At 29.4% G+C, this 19,481-nt stretch overlaps 5 protein-coding genes across 5 annotated transcripts; 4 read left to right on the top strand and 1 right to left on the bottom strand.

The window, feature by feature from the left end:
• Positions 1 to 2,974: 2,974 nt before the first annotated feature.
• GO595_004546 (F/Y-rich N-terminus family protein) lies at positions 2,975 to 4,210 on the top strand (the record flags this gene model as incomplete). The annotated part of the gene is made up of 1 exon (XM_067917690.1): positions 2,975 to 4,210. One exon carries the CDS (start codon positions 2,975 to 2,977, stop codon positions 4,208 to 4,210), a length of 1,236 nt encoding a protein of 411 aa, XP_067775128.1.
• Positions 4,211 to 5,535: 1,325 nt separating this feature from the next.
• Positions 5,536 to 6,342, top strand: GO595_004545 (uncharacterized protein; the record flags this gene model as incomplete). Its single annotated transcript, XM_067917688.1, has 1 exon — positions 5,536 to 6,342. The coding sequence occupies one exon, from the start codon at positions 5,536 to 5,538 to the stop codon at positions 6,340 to 6,342; it is 807 nt and encodes a 268-aa protein (XP_067775127.1).
• A 2,069-nt stretch (positions 6,343 to 8,411) lies between these two features.
• On the top strand, positions 8,412 to 8,981 carry GO595_004544 (uncharacterized protein; the record flags this gene model as incomplete). Its single annotated transcript, XM_067917687.1, has 1 exon — positions 8,412 to 8,981. The coding sequence occupies one exon, from the start codon at positions 8,412 to 8,414 to the stop codon at positions 8,979 to 8,981; it is 570 nt and encodes a 189-aa protein (XP_067775126.1).
• A 4,304-nt stretch (positions 8,982 to 13,285) lies between these two features.
• Positions 13,286 to 14,305, bottom strand: GO595_004543 (diacylglycerol kinase 2; the record flags this gene model as incomplete). The annotated part of the gene is made up of 1 exon (XM_067917686.1): positions 13,286 to 14,305. One exon carries the CDS (start codon positions 14,303 to 14,305, stop codon positions 13,286 to 13,288), a length of 1,020 nt encoding a protein of 339 aa, XP_067775125.1.
• Positions 14,306 to 16,755: 2,450 nt separating this feature from the next.
• On the top strand, positions 16,756 to 18,492 carry GO595_004542 (cAMP phosphodiesterase; the record flags this gene model as incomplete). The annotated part of the gene is made up of 1 exon (XM_067917685.1): positions 16,756 to 18,492. The coding sequence occupies one exon, from the start codon at positions 16,756 to 16,758 to the stop codon at positions 18,490 to 18,492; it is 1,737 nt and encodes a 578-aa protein (XP_067775124.1).
• Positions 18,493 to 19,481: the final 989 nt, after the last annotated feature.

The raw sequence follows: 19,481 nt of genomic DNA, 5'->3' as shown, positions 1-19,481 counted from the left end.
GTGAAATAGGACGATTTTGACTCATATTGGAAATTAACGTTCAATTTTCCTAAACGTTCGGAAAAATACTCAAATGGAACCAAATACAGAAGATTCAGATAAAAATATAATTTTTTACAATTCCGATATAAATAATTCTGGAGGCAACATAAATAATTTACAAAACATTTCCACGTTAAATCCTAATTATCAAAGTATTGAAAATAATAATAATATTTGTAAATACCAAAAGATTATTGCACAAAGAACTACCCCTAATGGTTCCATTGAATATCTTGTTAAATACAAAGGAAGGTCATATAAAAATTGTCAATGGATTAATTCAATTGAAATACAAAACAATGGAGGTTCAGAATTACTAGAGATATTCCATAACGATCAACCGCAAGTACAAGGGCCGCCATATTTTGATCCAAGTTATTTACAAATCCAAAAAATCATTGCGTCAAAGAAAGAATCCGGGAAAACTCAATGTTTAGTTAAATGGTGCAATTTAGATTATGATGAATGTACATGGGAACCACTTGAATCATTAGATAAATTGCCAGAGTATAAACAATTTGTTCAGTCAAATGTAATTCCATCACTTCAATCACTTTTTTTAACACGTTGTGATAAACCATCAGAATGGATTCCATTTGAAACCATTACGTCACCCATTGAAGGTCAGCCATATCACATTTCTGACGTTGATTGTACTAATTTTATTATTAAATCATATTTTACGAATAATAATATAATATTAAATGAACGTCATTTAATATCGATAATATTATTTTTAAAATTTGTTATTGAAGAGCAACATGTTCAATCACCGATTTTAATCGCTACTAATTTTATTCAACATTGGACTGAAATCATTCGAAACAATGCTCCTGAATTAAAACTTGTATACTTTCAAGGGTCAGATGACTCTAAAGAAATCATTAAGAAATATGAATTGTTTTATCCTAATTCGAATTTAGCCAAATTTAATATACTTTTTACAGACTTTGATAATATTAATGATCAAAAGCTTCAAAGTATTTCATGGTTTTCATTAATTGTTGATTATCAAAATGTACCAATAAATTTTTCAAACTTTGATAAAATATTTAATGAATATCAACGGAATTTTAATATATTAATATTAAATTCTGAAATAAGTTTTCCTAATAATTATAATGAGTTAATTTCTGTTCTTTCATTCATAGATCATAACTTAGAACAAGATTTTAAATCTTATTTAGGAATATTAAAAGAACAAAATGAACAAAAATTAATTTGTGACTTAAATGGGATTCTTGAATCTAAGAAATATAAACATAATGAAGACATTCAAGAATTGAAAGAATATATAATACAATGTGAACCTACTGATTATCAAGTTGGTTATTATCAAGCATTTTATCAGAAAAATATAAATTTAGTTTTCGAAGAACCTCAAAAACATATATTAAACGTTAAAACGATTTTTAATAACTTACAAAATGTTTGTAATCATCCATTTTTAATTAATTATAGTGAAGATGATATTATATTAGAAATGAAAATGGAATTAGATGATGATAATATTGATCAAAAACAATTTTATATTAAGGCATTTATAGAATCATCTGGAAAAATGATGATTTTAGATAAATTATTAACTTATTTATATAATTTAAAGAGAAAGGTTTTGATTTTATCACATAGTGATGAAACTGTTGATATAATTCGAGAATATTTAATCGATAAAGAATATTATTTCCTAAAAATCGATGAAAATACTTTCGATAATGATAAGAAAAATATAATGCAAAGATTTAATTGTAATTTGTCTCCTTATTTCGTTTTTTTATTATCATCAAAAACAATTTATGAGAATATACATCTTTTAGATATTTCAACAATTATAATATTTGATAGTAATTTAAATCCTAATTTCGATTTAGAAGTAATAAAATCTTGTTTAAAAATTAATTCTTTTTATGTTTATAGACTTTTAACTAAAAATACATTCGAAACACAAAATATTTATCAAGATTTATCATATCAAAAATTTCAACAAAACATTACAAAAGATGAAAAAATTATAAATTTAATACATTTTGGTCAAAACCATAAACATTTTTCTAATCTTAATAATAATGTCAAAATAATAAATGAAAACATTGAATTTATTTTACGTAATTCGGAATCTTTAGATATTAACAAAGAGAATTTGTGTTTAATTCAGAATGAAAATCTTAATGAATCTGAAATATATCGAAATTATAATTGGCATGAATATAATTTATTTTTTCCGAAAGATATTGATCGACAATTATTTTCAACAGAAGAAATTAATATAATGAAACAATATAAAACTGAAATTGATGAGCTTACTGATAATGTTGATGAGAAAATTGAAAAAATTATTAAAACTTTTATAAAATTCGGATGGAAACGATGGGAAAAAATTATTTTAGAGTCAAGAATATTTATAACAACTATGAAACTTACTGAAATATGTCAACAATTTATTCAGTATCTTCTAAATTTAGTACCAAATAAGTTTCCGATTGTTGAACTTATGGAAAAATATTCTCGACGAAAAATAAAACCAAAAATAGAAATAAATCCAATGATTTTCTTAAAGTATGAAAACAAAGCTAAAAAAATATTAAATATTCTTGAAAAGAATTATTTTATTAATAATTTAATATGCACTTGTCCATGTATTCCTACTTCATTATATATACCTGAAGAATTACCCCCATTAAATGATGCATGGACTATAGATGATGATAAAAATCTTTTGTTTCATGTATGGAAATATGGAATTGGACATAAATATAATTTATTAATGGAAAATGGGAAAAATTTAAAAGAAATTCTTAACAAAAGAATAAAATTATTGATTAATATAATCAAAAAAAGATTTGAAAATTATCTTTTTGATTATGGAATTAATGATTTTCCATTTACATATCCTAATTTAAAAACTGCAGTCGAAGCATTTACATCTAATGAAATGCATTCGATTATAAATTATTTAATATGTTTTGGAATACCTTCATTAGATTCATTCATTTCTGTTTATCATTCAAATCGTCATGAAAAAGATTTAAATGATTTCATATTTACATTAATTGATGCATGTGAAGGGAATGAATTTGCATATTCCAAGTTACCTTATGCATTATCATTACATTTATCTAAATTGATTTCATCACAAATCAAGTTTTTTGCTAATGCACGTTCATTATTAAATAATAATGCATTATCTAAAGAAGCAATTGAAATAATTTCATTTGTTAATAAAAATGGATTTTTAGATTTAAATGAAAGTAATTTAATCATCGAAAAATTCGGTAACTTTGGCGCTGAATCACGTTTGAAGCGTTATATCCAAAGTTTACTAATACAAAATTCTGTTGATGTCATCGATCGACCGAAAGATAAATTCGTAAGTAAAAATCCTAAGCCACGAATTCCATCATATCGAAATGAATTGGAAATAGCAGCTAATCCTACGTTTCCATTAGTCATTAGTAATTCATTCCAAGTCATATCCGTTGGTAATATTGTCTATGATCGACCAGCATATCATACAGAGCGTTATATATATCCAGTAGGATATGTTGCCGAAAGGTTATATTCATCTATACGTAGCGCTAATGAACGAATTTGGTATCGTTGTATGATATTAGATGGAGGTAATGAGCCTTTGTTTAGAGTTGAAGCTAAAGATGACCCAACGATTTGTTATGAAGGTCCTTTGCCTACGACTCCATGGGTAAACATATTTCGAGAAGTACGAAAGTTAAAACACTTAAATACTTCAGTCGTAACTGTTTCTGGTCCTGAATATTATGGATTAACTTATCCTATAGTCACTATGTTAATCCAAAGATTACCAGGAGCGAGTCTATGTAGTAAATATATAATGAAAAATTTTGAAGGCGAATCACAACAAAATCAAATTCAACAACAACAGCAACAACAACAAACGAATGTGGCATTAACTAATGATTTTGGTAAGAAGAAAAATAAAAAAGTTATTGACGATGATGATGATAATTATGTTGATAAAATTAGTCCAAATATGGTCATGGATCTTGAAATGCCCGTAACTAGATCTAGAAATAAAGAACGCGTAAGTTATATAGGCGCTGATGAAGATGATGATGACGAAGATGAAACTTCAACTGAATTCGAAGATGAACAAACGGAATCTGATTTCCGTGATATGACTGATCAAGAATAAAAAATTATGTGGTTTTAATATTAATTTTTAAAAAATATGTTTTCGCGTGTTTTCATCGAGATTCGGAAATAATCATAAATTCTGTGATGACTCAAAGTGATGAATTGAATTATCAATTTTTGGTGTTATTCATTATTCATTAGAGTTGAAAAACTTCATTGTTTCTATTGAATGTGATCACTTTCAATGCGTTTTTTTTTAAATAAAATAATGCTTGAATTCAAAACCAGTTCATTTTTATTAATGAAGGGAGTTTTGAAGTCTCCATTGTTGGAGATTGCAATGGCTTCAATTTCTGAATCTTTTAAAGATATGAACGTAAATTTAGGTACAAGGATTAGACAATACTTCTCAGATTTCATTAACGGAAAGATAAACTATAATTGTATTTCAAATTTTTTATTATCAACAATTCAAAGTACGAAAACATTAGAAAAAATTGATGCAATTTTATCAATACCTGATGAACCTTATCCAACGTTATATGACATGTACAACATAGATGGTGATTCCTCAAGAAAAAAAACAAGGCCTTGGAGCCAAATGGAAGATTTTAGATTAATCGCTGCTATACATAGACATGGCCAAGATAATTGGTCATTGATTGCTAAGTATGTTGGAAATGGAAGAAATAGAGTTCAATGTTCACAAAGATGGCATAGAGGATTAGATCCAAGAATATCAAAAACACAATGGACACAAAAGGATGATGAAAAATTAATGAAATTAATTGCTAAGAATGGTGTTAAGGGTTGGACAACTATTGCTCAAGAAATGGGAAATAGAAGTGATGTACAATGTAGATATCATTATTTGCAATTAAAAAAGGATATTTATAAAGGAACAAAAAAGGAAACAAAAACAGTTAAGGATTATAACGTTGATATTGAACCTTTGATTTGTGTAAAAAGTGAGCTCGAGAATTCGGTGTTCCACGCTTCACTAGATGATTTGAATGAAGAAGAAATAAACCAATTAATTTTCTGGTAGTCAAGTAAAAATAAAACTTTTTGAACTCATTCATTTTTCGTGTGTGATGTGTGTGTGCTAATGAAGAATATTGAACGTGATAATTAATATTTTAATGTGATAAATTTAGGAAAGATTTTATATTTCCATGATGCGTATCCCCAAGATAAATGTGTTTTTAAATCAAATCGAAATAAGTAAAGATCTTTTAAACATATGAATCATTTCAATGAATAATTTCAAGGCAATGTGAAAAAACAATATAATTTTGATTTTTGCTTCATAAATTGTATATCTCTTTCGAAGAATTCATTTTTCGAAATCATGATTTGAATAACTCTGTTTGAACATATGGAATGAACAATAAGGATGATGAAAAACAGCAAGATGAAGAATTAGAAAAAAAGAATGAAGCAAAGCCTCAAGGAAAACGTACACGCGCTTCGCGTTCATCATCTAAACGAGCACCACCACCTAAATCAGGACTTAGAAAACCTGGATTAGCAAACAAAAATGGATTTGAATCACAACACACTCCAGAACAAATTGAAATGAATATAATTCGTCTTTATGGTAATTTATATCCTCAAGCAATCATCGATCCAGGGATACTTTCAGATCGAATTTCTGTTCATGAACTTAGAATCATTGTCCGAGTTCTCAAGATTTGTACTTCAGCGGATCTTAACAGTCTTCGTAAACCAGATCTCTGCGAAAAGTTACAAAGTTATCTTCAATCTGAACACATGATGGAAGTATACCAAAATTATGTAAAAGAAAAAGAGGAAGCTCGACAAGAGAGAATACGGAAACGTGAAGAACGTCAAAAACAGAAAGAAGAATTAATGAAAAAAGAATTAGCTGATCTAGATGAAGAGGAAGAACCTTTAGAAACTATTGAAGAAGAAGAAGAAAAATCATATCAACTCACCAAGAAAGCAGTACCATCACGCTTGAAAATTCCTAATAAACCTATCGAAGGCGAAAAGATTGAAATTCCACGACTTATATATGATGAAACATTTGACCCAACAGCTGCAACACAATTCCTTGTCACGGCAAATAAGTTCGTTTTAGAGGTTTCTGAGCGACTTAGTGAGATGGAAAGAGCTGTGTCAATTATGTCAAGAAGACTAGCAGAGCTAGAAAAAATATATATGTAATAATTTTTAATTACGATGTGGAATAAGGCCTAAAAACAAGATATTTATTTTCTCCTCATCATGCAGATTAACGGTCATTTGGTGACAAACGTTCGCTCATTAATCTAACGTACTCTTTATAACGGTCGCAAATAACGATGAGAAAATTGAATAATTTACATAATACTACCTCAAAATCAACCGTAAAGTATTCCTGATTTGAAGTTTACCTGGTTAGATTCTTTGCAATAATTTATTGAACATTGAAATAATTGTATTGCAAATACTATTCAGTAAAAATTATTTTTTGTTTTTGTAAATCTCCAAAATAACATTCTTCAATAAGTAAATCTGCTTAAAGACACGGTTATGAAAATGACTATCAAAAACAAATAAAGATGATATATGTTTTCAAACCACTTGTAAAATAAAAATTGATGCTATTGGTTTTTTAACGGTCGACTTATCTTTTTGTTATGTTTACATTAAATATAAACGTCTTTTTTAAGTCGAAGAGAATCTTCTTCATTAAGTAAAGATAATTCCAATGCAATTGCGCATTGTATAGTCAAATTACGACGGTTATTGTACATTTGGAGCCAAAACATCTTTATCTTTTTTTCTTTTATTTTCTACAAAGTTCTGCTAAGCCTGTTTTATCTCAAATTTTCTTTCCTGCAACACATTTGAAGCTTCCAGATACCTTTTGAAAGATTTATTTCGACTTTATAGTTTTTTGTAGTTAAATGATTTGTACTTTAACAATCTACTCAGTTCTTCCTCTTCTTTCATTTCATGCTTCCATTCCAAGCAATGTTATAAAAAAATTTTTTAATCAATTTTCATTTTTGCCAATTCACAAAGACGAAACTAAAAATATACGCATATACAAAAGAGGCTCTTGCTTTATGAATATCCACTTTTATGATACTGTTAAAAATTTGGTTCATTCTTTTATCAACACTTATAAAGCATTCAATCATTTTTATTTCTCCAAAACAAGATTCATTCATAACTTAATGTTACCAGGACTTCCTACATTTCAATTTAGGCCAGCCAATTTTGTTCCATTTTGTACACATCTTCAAATTTCACAATCGACTTATCTCAAAACATATTCACCCAACAGCAAGAGCACACTCTCTATGTATTATTCCCTTTCCGCATGTTTAATTTATGAGAAATTTTTAGTATTTTTTGTTGTAATAATTTCATTTTTCAAAAAAATATTTCTTGAAACAAAATTTTCACTGAAAAATACTTTCGGAAAGAAAAACAATGAAAACAAATGTGTTCCATTTCTTTTTATTTCATTTTTCGCTTTTGCAATTCAGAAATATATTCCAGAAAACGAAACACTTTTGATATATTCTGAAAGTAATTTTACTGGTGACAATAATGATACAATTGTTAGTGTTATAATTGATGGAAGTTTTAGAATTCCAAATTCACAATTCAGTAAATGGCCAAAACTGCAGTATGTTTACATCGGAAATTTCGTTACATCAATTGGAATTTCTGCTTTTAGTGATTGCAGTAATTTGGAAACTGTTTTAATTGGCGAAAACGTAAAAGAAATTGGAAATTATGCATTTGCAAATTGCATTAAATTAGCAAATGTTACAATTCCTTCGTCAGTTACATCAATAGGAAATTCTGCATTTGCAAATTGCATTAAATTAGCAAATGTTACAATTCCTTCGGCAGTTACATCAATAGGAAATTCTGCTTTTTACAATTGCACCAATTTATATAATGTTATCATCGGTGAAAATGTAAAAGAGATTGGAAATTCTGCATTTGCAAATTGCATTAAATTGGCAAATGTTACAATTCCTTCGTCAGTTACATCAATTGGAGCTTCTGCTTTTTACAAATGCTTCAATTTATATAATGTTATCATCGGTGAAAATGTAAAAGAGATTAGGGATTCTGCATTTTCAAACTGTATTAAATTGGCAAATGTTACAATTCCTTCGTCAGTTACATCAATTGGAGCTTCTGCTTTTTACAATTGCTTCAATTTATATAATGTTATCATCGGTGAAAATGTAAAAGAGATTGGGGGTTATGCATTTGAGTGTTGTGTAATGCTAAATTGCATTTATTTTTATGGAACGCAAGAACCAAACGTTGAAAATGGTGCTTTCATTAATGTTACGGCTACACAAGTAATGGTATTGAGTGAATATAAAGATAAATGTTTTGGAACTTTAGCTGTTTGCATTGATACAACAGTTGCAGGCTGCGCGCCGATGCCGACGCTTCCATTCGCGCAGTCGAACACATTCTCTAGTTCGAACACGTTCGCTGCTTCACTTCGCGGCGATATTTCGCAGACGTTTTCGTTTACATTGACAGTTACTTTGTCTGTTTCATATTCGCTGACGTATTCTGCGCTTGGCACGCAAACGCTTTCGTATTATTTGAGTAATTCGATGATAACTTATGTTGAAACAAATTTCATATACTACAGTTACACAGTCATTGTATATTCGACATATTATAGCTATTACTCGAACTTCTTCACGTATGTGTATCTGAGTCCAAGTGATGCATCGGGCGGAATGACAACTGCGGCGCTGATCGGAATAATCTGCGGCGCCGTCGCATTCGTTTTGATTGTCGTCGCAGCTGTTACGTTTTTTGGTGAAAAGTAATAACAGAAAGGAAAAGTCGAGCGTGAAGCTGCAGTTTAAGGAGACAACGACGTCAACGACAAAGCAGTACGACGATGTCGACAGTATAGTGGAAGAGCTCGCGAAAGAAGACGAAGACAATTGGATATGACGAAATTGTTGAGTAAAATATTTCATTTTTTATGTGAAATAATTTGATTATCCACATTAGGGATACGTAATGGTGTCGATGCAAGCAAAGCACATAAAGAATTGTGAGCATTTCTTGAAATAGAAATAAAATTACAATTTTCATGTTATCATTAATTTCGATTTCTTTTTTTTTTTTTTTTTTTTTTGAAGATATCTTCATAATATTTCCAAAGATATATGATTAATTTGAATCTTTATTTATGTAACAATTTTTATCAGAATCATAAACAAACAAGTTGCAGGCGATCCAATAAAAGGTAATCCAATATAACTATATATGTGAAGAATATCAGAATTTTTAGCTGCTAATTTGTTATATACATTATTAATTAATATATTATTTACAAATGATACCCAATTACTTACAAGGACATATGATCCTATTTCTTTAATTTTATTTATTATTTTTTCAATATCAAATAAAAGCATATTACACATTGATAATCCACCCATATATGCAATTTTAGCATCTGGAATAATATTCTTGAAATCATCATTTGAAGGATTTTTATATTTACCTGTGAGCATATTTGCAATATAAGTACCTCTTTCTTTTTTCATTGCCTTTTGAAATTTAGATTCGTTTGTAAATTCACCATCATAACAATATTTGGGATGATAAAATACAAATTTACTATGTTTTGAAGTAATGGTATCGAATGGAATTGGGTTATCATTATTAGAGAGAAATGGATGAGTCCAATCAATAGGATTTCCAATAATTGAAATGACTTGCTTCATGCCGTTAAGATTATGTTTCTCTAAATTATTGATACCATATATAAGATTAATTGCGTCCGAATCCCGAATGGAATGATAAATTGCACCATTCATAACTACACCCCATTCTTCATAAGTTTTTTTAGTATAACTAGTTTTAGCATCAGAAATATTACATACTTCTGGGCTCCTTGAAAGAATTTCGGCTGTTTCATTAGGTGATTTAGTTTCCACATGATATAAATTATTTTTCATTTTATAAATAATAAATGCTGATGTGTTTCTAAGTTCGGCATTTTCAGAAGTTTGAACGATAATATTGTTTGATAAAATCGGTGATATCTTATCCTTTGGTAAGATTGGACGTAATGTTGCCATATCTTTTATAAAAGATAGATTCACAATCAGATTTTTTTAGATATTGTTTATATACATTCTTATAAACCATATTTGATCTTTCCAATTGATATCGAAACTAAAATTCAGAATTATAATTTTCATTAAGCCATATATAATACCATCCATTAGTAATTGGATTTGTGTTCATATTTCTTTGAATTGTAATATGACCATTTGCTGTATCAAATGATACTTTTTGCTTGAGGAATAAGTACATCAAAAGGAATGACATAATTATTTTTAAAAATTTGAATTTCCAATCCGATGTTTGATGTCTATTTTATTCGTGACACAAATTTTTTATCATATCATATAACATCAATTTTTTCGTTAATGAGTTCAAATTATAAAAATATCCCTTTGCCATCTTTTTAATTTTTATTTTTCCAAATACTTAATACATAAAATCAATTCTTTTCTTTTAAAAAGAAATTTAACTTTAAAATAATGTGTTGAGAAATTGATCTGAATTTCAATACATTGATTTTTTTAAAAAATGAATACATTCGTAAAAAAACATATTTGCCAAAAAAAAATAAGCTATTTTTACTTGTCACAAGAAACAAAGTCATAATATTATAAAATATTTTATTCATAAAAATAATAAAATCTTTATAGTTTATTTTCCTTTTATTTGATTTTGAACTACGGTTTAACAGTATTAACAGTATTATTTCTTAATCGATAATACATAATCATAATGTACATCATTAAAATCAAAGAAAACTTCCATATTTATCTTAATATTTATTTTCATTTTGAAGATATTTATCAGTAGTAATTTCTTTTTTGAAGTGAAATTTTTGAAATAAAGTATTTGTCTTAGAATAATACTTTTGTGTCCTATTTTTTGGACTCACATCATTTTCACAATTATTTTATTTTCGTAGTATTAAGAATGATTGCTCTGATATTTTACTATCTAATAGTACCCACATTTGGAAAATTTGATAATCAAACAAAAACACTTACAATAGAAACCATGGAAGATTTTAATAATGCATCTACCTACAAAAAAGAAACATTAACTTTGATTATCGGTGATAATATTACTTCAACTCCACCCGATGCATTTAGTGGGTGGGGTAATCTAGCAACTGTTCGAATTGGAAATTCATTATCTCATATTGGTAATGATACATTTTTTAGTTGCACAAATTTGTCATATGTTACCTTTGGCCCAAATGTTACTACAGTTGGTGAAAACGCATTTTATAACTGCATTAAATTATCAAAAGTTATTTTCAATGAAAAATTGATTAAAATTTATAATTTTTCATTTATGCATTGTTCATCACTTAGAAGAATTAAATTCCCTCAATCACTGACAATTATTGGAAGTTATTCGTTTTATGTATGCCACAACTTATCGGAAGTAATTTTTAACGAAAAACTGACCAGTATTGGCGCGGAAGCATTTTCAGGTTGTTCACTTGTGCAAATTAAATTACCAAATTCACTCACTACAATTGGAAGTTATGCATTTTTTCGTTGTTTTAATTTATCAGATGTCACCTTTGGAAATAACATAACTACAATTGAGGCTGGTGCATTCGGCTTTTGCAAATCTCTTAAAAAGATCGAAATTCCAAATTCAATAACTATTCTCAATGGAGTAGTTTTTGCACATTGTTTTAATCTATCAGTTGTTATTATAGGTGAAAATCTGGTTTCAATTGGACATCGTGCATTCTTTGAATGTCAATCTCTAACTTGTGTTTATTATAAAGGTCACTCAGAACCTAAAATTGATGAAGAAGCATTTGATGAAACTCCTCTCAAATATGTAATGACATTAGATTCTTATAATTCAACAAAATTCGGTAAATTCAATGTATCAATTGGATCCACAATCGAAAAATGTGGTCCATGGCCAACACGCACAATTCCTGAATCGATCACATTTACACATTCGAACACAATTACAAATGCAAATACATCTTCACCATCAACATATACAAATTCTATCATATATTCTATTTCATTCACAGATTCAAATATTACATCAAATTCTTTTCCATCAAAAGCTGCTTCAAAAACTGTCCAGCTTGCTTTTGGCGTAAGTATTTTTTCATTATTATTTTTAATTTTATTCTAATACAAGAAAAGTGACAATTGTACCAAGTCTAATAATTGTTGAATAAAAACAAAATTAATATATCAATTTATGTTTTAAATAGAGCCATTGAAGAAAATCACATTTCAAAACGAATTATATATTCATAAATGTATTTTGTTATCAGATATTCATATAAAATATAGAGTATATATTCGTATTATAAAATTTATTTTTTTTTTATAAATACTGATATTTATAGTAAAGTAATACCCTAATATAAAAAGTATTTAATATTACAACATTTTGTTTCCTTTATTATTCTAAAATAAAAAATTAGAAAGAAACAATTACTAAAAAAAGAGGGAAAAATTAAAAATGGAGAAGGGAGAAGAAAAGATAAATGAAAAAGAAAGGAAAAAAGAAAACTTTGTAATTAAAAAAACAAATAAAAAAAAAAAAAAAAAACATGAGGTGAGCTGGTTGTTATGATTTACTTATAAAATTTTAATTCTTCTAATATAGTTAGTGCAAACTTTTTTTTAAATTTTAATAATATATAGAAACAGTAAATAAAATTTGGAAATTTATCTTAATAAAAAATGAAAAAATGATACACAAATCATTAATTAATGCTTACCAAGAAAGAAAATAAAAAAAAATTCATTTAGAAGAGAGATGATTTCATTGGACTGAAGTTTATCATTTCTATAGAAAATCTTAGATATCTAAGATTTGATAACAAGATTTCCAAAATATATTTTTATATTCATGACTAGAACATTAAATAATTCATTTGTTCACACACTTTCATTTGTCTTAAATGAAAAAGAACATACTAATCCACGAACACGCGAACAATTATTCATATTCTAATTGATGATTTCACAACAATTATCATAATACCAAAAATAATTTACTCAGTTTGCAAACAGTTAATCAGTTACATAGTTTCTGTTTATTTCATATTAAAAAGAAGTGGATATGTGCCCATGTGTACCAAATCAAATATCGCCGGATTGTTCATCGATGATCCCTCACCGTCGATCTGATAAAAGCACGGCTCAAACGTCTCAATTCTTGCAGCAGACGCCTGTCCGTACGAATGCGATAAGTTTACATTGATATTGACAAGTGAAACTTTGATGAGCCCGCCGTTGGATATAACCTCGAATTTCCCGTCGTTCATCATCTGTGGTGACTGTCCCTTCCATATGCTCTTTCCTCCATATATCGTCTTCGATGACATAAAAATTAGAGTTTTGTCGCCGTTGGAATTTTTCATCCTCTGTGGAACATCTTCATTCCAGCCATCAAGGCCAACCAAATCAACTGACATGTACTCGTTTAAGTCACGTTTTCCACACATATTCAATATTCCTGCTGGGACAAAAAGCGACTGTGACATGCACTGGCAACAAAGGAAGGGCTGGCATGAACGTCTGATCCCTTCATAGTCAACAGCTATAGCTGCATCTGTGCCAAATGATAAATAATTTATCATTTGACTGGTTTTGGTCTCGTTTTTGATCTTGTCATGGATAGTGACAGACCACACATCAACATCTTCTATATGCGTGGAACTTTCTATGTTTTCTATAAGACGACCTATTTGTAATAAATGAGAATTGGACATTCCTTTTCCCCATCCAAGAGAACGGCTCATATCATTTCCAGTACCAAATGGAATAACTGCTAATGGTGGGCGAAATGAACCCGTATAATAATTTGATAATAATGTTACAACCCAATTTACTGATCCATCACCACCAGCAACAGCAGCTCGTAATTCAGGATTGCCAACTACGTTAGAATATTTTTCTGGCCATGTATTTTGTTCTGAAGGAAGTTGAACAATATAAACATTATTTACATTAGCTAAGAGTTCCATTAATCTTAAACCAAGGCCTCCACCACTTGCAGGGTTTACAAATAGTAATATAGGCTTAGAAAGAAGAGGCGTGCTTTCTGGGTTCATGCGGGAGAAGTGAAGATTTTCAAAATCAGCTTTCAAAAACCAAAATTCGAACACACTCCCTTAATACTTGTCGGCTATTCAAAAAACGGCCTTTAAATTGAACTTTTTAATTGAATTTCTGGTCACTTGCTGTTTGGCTGATTGTGCGATGAACATTACGATAGAAGGGCACCCCTAAGGGGTGATAATAAAATTGTATACTTTATCAAAACGTAAAAACGGTAAATAAAGTATACAATACACAGACACCCTATACATCATCGTTCATGCTAAATGAATGAAATTCGATCGTCTGATGTGAATTAAAACAATGAAGACGAAAAAATTGAGAAAAAAATATTTTGTCATATCATGCATTTTCTCATTTCTAAAATAAAAATGTTTGATTTTTTAATTTAAAATAAATACATAATAATTAGGAGATATTTTGGTGTTATATTCGAAAAATTGTTGGATTTAATCCACTTATTTGGTTTCATTCTCAGAATAAATTTATAATATTTTGAATATTATTTGCGTTGTCAAATACGATATAACTATTTTTTATCAATTTTTTTTATCGTTGTGTTTATGGAAAGTCTTGTCAAAACATTAAGCGTATGTTCTATGAAACCACTTACTCCAAACACTATTTCCTACCCTCTATTAATATTGTTCGATATATTTTTTGCGGTTCCAATAAATTATTCATGTAGATATATCAATAATTTTTTTTTCAAATATAAAAGCAACACTACAAGAACACCACTTGTTATGAATGATTTTTAGAATCCTAAATAGAAGAGACGAGATATACATCAAAATTTTTACTGAAATGCAACAAAAAAATTATTGGAGCAACAACAAATCCATTTAAAAAAATCACAAAAATTCGTTTTGCTTATGAGTTGCTATATAAACCCAATAAATAAGCCAGAGGAAAAATTTTGCAATTATGTCAATTTTTTTTTCTATCAAAAATCGATGAATTCTATATGACAATCAAAACCGTCGACGCGATCAAATTTATCCACAAACCGCTTTTAAACGTACACTTAAACGTTCATATGCAGGAAATTAAAATCAGAACAGAAAATAAAAATAAACTGAAACGTCAGATTATGCTCTTCCTTCTCACCAGCATTCCTATTTTTTGTCTTTTTATTTGTTTATTAAATGATTTAATTTTTTTTTTAAAATCAAATCAAAAATTAATTTCATTTACATATCCTACCATCACATTTATTACAGTTCCGTCGCCCAGGTTTAGTTCTCTTCATTATAAAATTCACAAGTTTGCTGTTAATTCATGGATTCATAATCCCGAAGTTCAAGTTGTTCTATTTACACACGAACTTAATGATACAATGAAACATTCTTATTCACCGAAAATCAAAATATGTGATGAGCCACTTCAAACAGGTCCACATGGGAATCCATTAATTCGCGATTGGTTTATCAAAGGTCACCAATTTGCACAAACGGATTATATTGCGTTCATTAATTCCGACATAATTATTTCCGAGACATTTGTTAATGTTACTCTTCAACTTCTAAATAAATTTAAAGAAGAAACATTTATTGGTATTGCGCGAATGAACATTATCGAATTCAATGAAACTGTTTTCGACTTTAATTATTCAACAATCGATGAACAACTTTCAAAAAGTTTTGCGCTTTATCGCTGCGAAGGTGGCGGTGATATATTTATCTTTTCGAAGCACCAGAAAAGATTTAATTTGTCGACGATTCCAGATTTCGAAGTCGGATTCTGTACGTGGGATAACTTTCTGTATTACTTGTTTAGTAAGTTCCCGTACTCAATAACATATAACTTCAATCCGCCGGTGTATCACATATATCACGGGCCAAACAAATGCACAGAATATCAATCGATTAAAGACGTCGAATTAATTAAAAAGGCAGGATTCGATGATTATAAAGATAGTTACCATAATTCTTTGAGATGGGGATTGGATTATGGTGAAGGGTGTCTACGCGAAAATAAAAATATAGAAAAGAAAATATGTTTGTAAGTAAAAATAAAATGTTTTGTTGAAAATGATTTTTTGTTTTGAACTAATCTCAAATCTAACAACATGAAAAATATCTATCCATAGTAAAATAGAATACCAATACTGCTTGATTTTACTTGAAGTTTATAGTAAGAATATTAAACTCGTTGTTAAATAATTGTTGCCAAATTTTATATTGTATCAACAAAAAATATATAAAATACTTGAGTTAATGTTTACACGATTTTAAAGATGACTCTTTCATATAAGCAACTTGAAAAATTAAACTTAATTCGAAACATATGGTTAAATTTAACAAAATCATAGATAATAATAAATATGCGTGTTTTTTTTGAATCAAAAAATTCTACAGATAACCGTTTACAACACGTGCTTTTTCAATAAATTCGAAATGTGAAATGAAACCGACAAAGAATATTTTTTCTAAAATAAAAAATGGCTTTACCATTTACCAGAGATGATGTACACATTTTGGTAATTGATGATGACGCAATGCAACTCACTGTTGTATCAAAATCTCTAGTTTCACTCGGATATAAGGCAACAAATGCATGCAATGGCAAAGAAGCCCTTGATATATTAAATACAGGAGTGAATATCGATTTAATTTTAAGTGATGTTATGATGCCAGTTATGGATGGTCCAACATTTCTTTCAGCTGCTCGATCAGATCCACGTTTTTCTCAAATTCCCATTATTATGATGTCGTCTAATGATCAATATGAAATAGTTTTTAACTGTCTCGCTAAGGGTGCTGATGATTATATGATTAAACCACTTTCACCACAAGTTCTTAAGAACATTTATGCTAATATCTGGCTTAAACGTAAACAACAAGCAGCAGCAGCTAAAGTTCAAAATCAAATTGTTAGTTCCACTGCCCTTACCAAACAAATCCAACAATTTAAGACCAGTTTAACTCAATCCATCCAAACGCCCATTCAAGACATCACCACCTCCCTTGAAGCTCTTCTTAACAATCCATCACTTCCACCAGATGCTGCCCAAATAATTTCACAGTCCATCACCAAACTCAAAAACCTTGAAGAAAACAAACCCCAGCCCTTTCTACCACGTCCACAAGTTCCTGCCAAGATGCAAAGTTATTTTGCCACCCAATTTGGTGTTAATTCCGGATCTACAGTCACACCAATCACCGTTCCTACTGTTCGGAAACGTTTTGGTGCACCAGTACCAGTTCCTGAGCGTCCCCTTACCGAAGTATCCCAACTTCAATCACTTAATTACGGGCCCAATTTATTGCAACTTCACTTCAACTCATGGAATGTCAAAGAATCTCTTCTGATCAACTTAGCCAACGACTTACTGACCACGTCTAACTTCACTTCCATCATTGGCGTTAAGCCAGGCGAACTCGAGCACTTCCTCAAGCTTGCGTTACAGCGCCACAACCCGAATCCGTTCAACAACTTCCGCCGCAGCTGCGACTGCTTACAATTCACCACTTACATCTTAACCAAAATCCAAAGTATCAAATTCAGCGACACCGAAACTATTGGACTTTTGTTGTCAGCATTACTGCATGACATTGAGCATCCCGGAACGAACAACTTATTCCAAATCCACACGTGTTCGCAGATCTCTCTCACGTACAATGACCGTCATCCGATCGAAAGTAATTCTGCGTCAGTGAGTGTGCAACTTGTGCAAGATTGCTTTAGTTATTACAACAAATTGATTGAGCTAAAGCAAATCATTATAAACTGTATATTGATCACTGATTATTCGAAACTACAGAAGTTTTTAATTAAACTTTCGTCAATTAAAAGTTTCGATTTCGTAAACAATAAGAACCATCGATTGTTCGCACTGCAGTTGCTGATGTTGATGGGCGACTTGTCATTCGCAATAAGGAAATGGAACATAACAAATTATTGGTACCAAATGCTGAGGGACGAAAAGTATCTCCAGGGAGATATGGAGCGGAGGCTCGGAATGCAGGTCGACCCGCTCATGGACAGGAGGCAAATAAGCTCCCGCGTGCAGGTGGTGAAGGCGCACTACAAAATTGTCGTCGTGCCGGTGTTCCAGGAGGCGGTGAGAGTGTTCCCGGAGATGGAGGAGGAGATACTGAAGGCGCTGCAGGAGAACTTGAGCATTATCGAGGAAATGGACTCAGTCGAAAAGGAAAATGATAATAATAAACAATAAATATTTATGTAAATGCGTTTTATAATTCATTTGATATTTAACAATTAAAGAAGTGAATGTATAAACAAATGAAGAAGTGAATATAGAAACAAATTAAGAAGTGAATGTATAAACAAATGAAGAAGTGAATATAGAAACAAATTAAGAAGTGAATGTATAAACAAATTAAGAAGTGAATGTATAAACAAATGAAGAAGTGAATATAGAAACAAATTAAGAAGTGAATATATAAACAAATTAAGAAGTGAATATATAAACAAATGAAGAAGAGAATATATAAACAAATGAAGAAGAGAATATATAAACAAATGAAGAAGTGAATATATAAACAAATGAAGAAGTGAATGTATAAACAAATGAAGAAGAGAATATATAAACAAATGAAGAAGAGAATATATAAACAAATGAAGAAGTGAATATATAAACAAATGAAGAAGTGAATATATAAACAAATGAAGAAGTGAATGTATAAACAAATGAAGAAGTGAATATATAAACAAATGAAGAAGTAAATATATAAACAAATTAAGAAGTGAATATATAAACAAATGAAGAAGTGAATATATAAACAAATGAAGAAGTGAATATAGAAACAAATTAAGAAGTGAATATAGAAACAAATTAAGAAGTGAATATATAAACAATTTTCATGAAATTAAAACATTTTTAGCATAAAGAATCATATTGAGTAAATTGCTTAAAAAAAGTATTTAATATGTTAAAATACATACAGTTTTATTCAGTGTCTTCATAAACAAACTCATCAAGGATGTAACTTGCACAGCTTGCAATTTCATCATTATCACTTTCTGCCAACTCCTCCAGAACAGAAATTGTGAATTCGTCCTGCACCAAGTGATCCAAGTCGTCGTGACTTTCCAGCACAGTTTTAATTGCCTCGAGCACGCTCAAAGTTACCATCAAATCGTTATCGCCACTTAGAAACTCAATTAGTATTTGCAAGACCTCATTATCCTCAATAAAATCCT

Source organism: Histomonas meleagridis, assembly GCF_020186115.1.
Source record: "Histomonas meleagridis strain 2922-C6/04-10x chromosome Unknown contig_27, whole genome shotgun sequence".
Lineage (NCBI taxonomy): Eukaryota > Parabasalia > Tritrichomonadida > Dientamoebidae > Histomonas > Histomonas meleagridis.
Note: the sequence above shows the minus strand (reverse complement) of the source record. Positions and strands in the feature narration are given on the sequence as shown.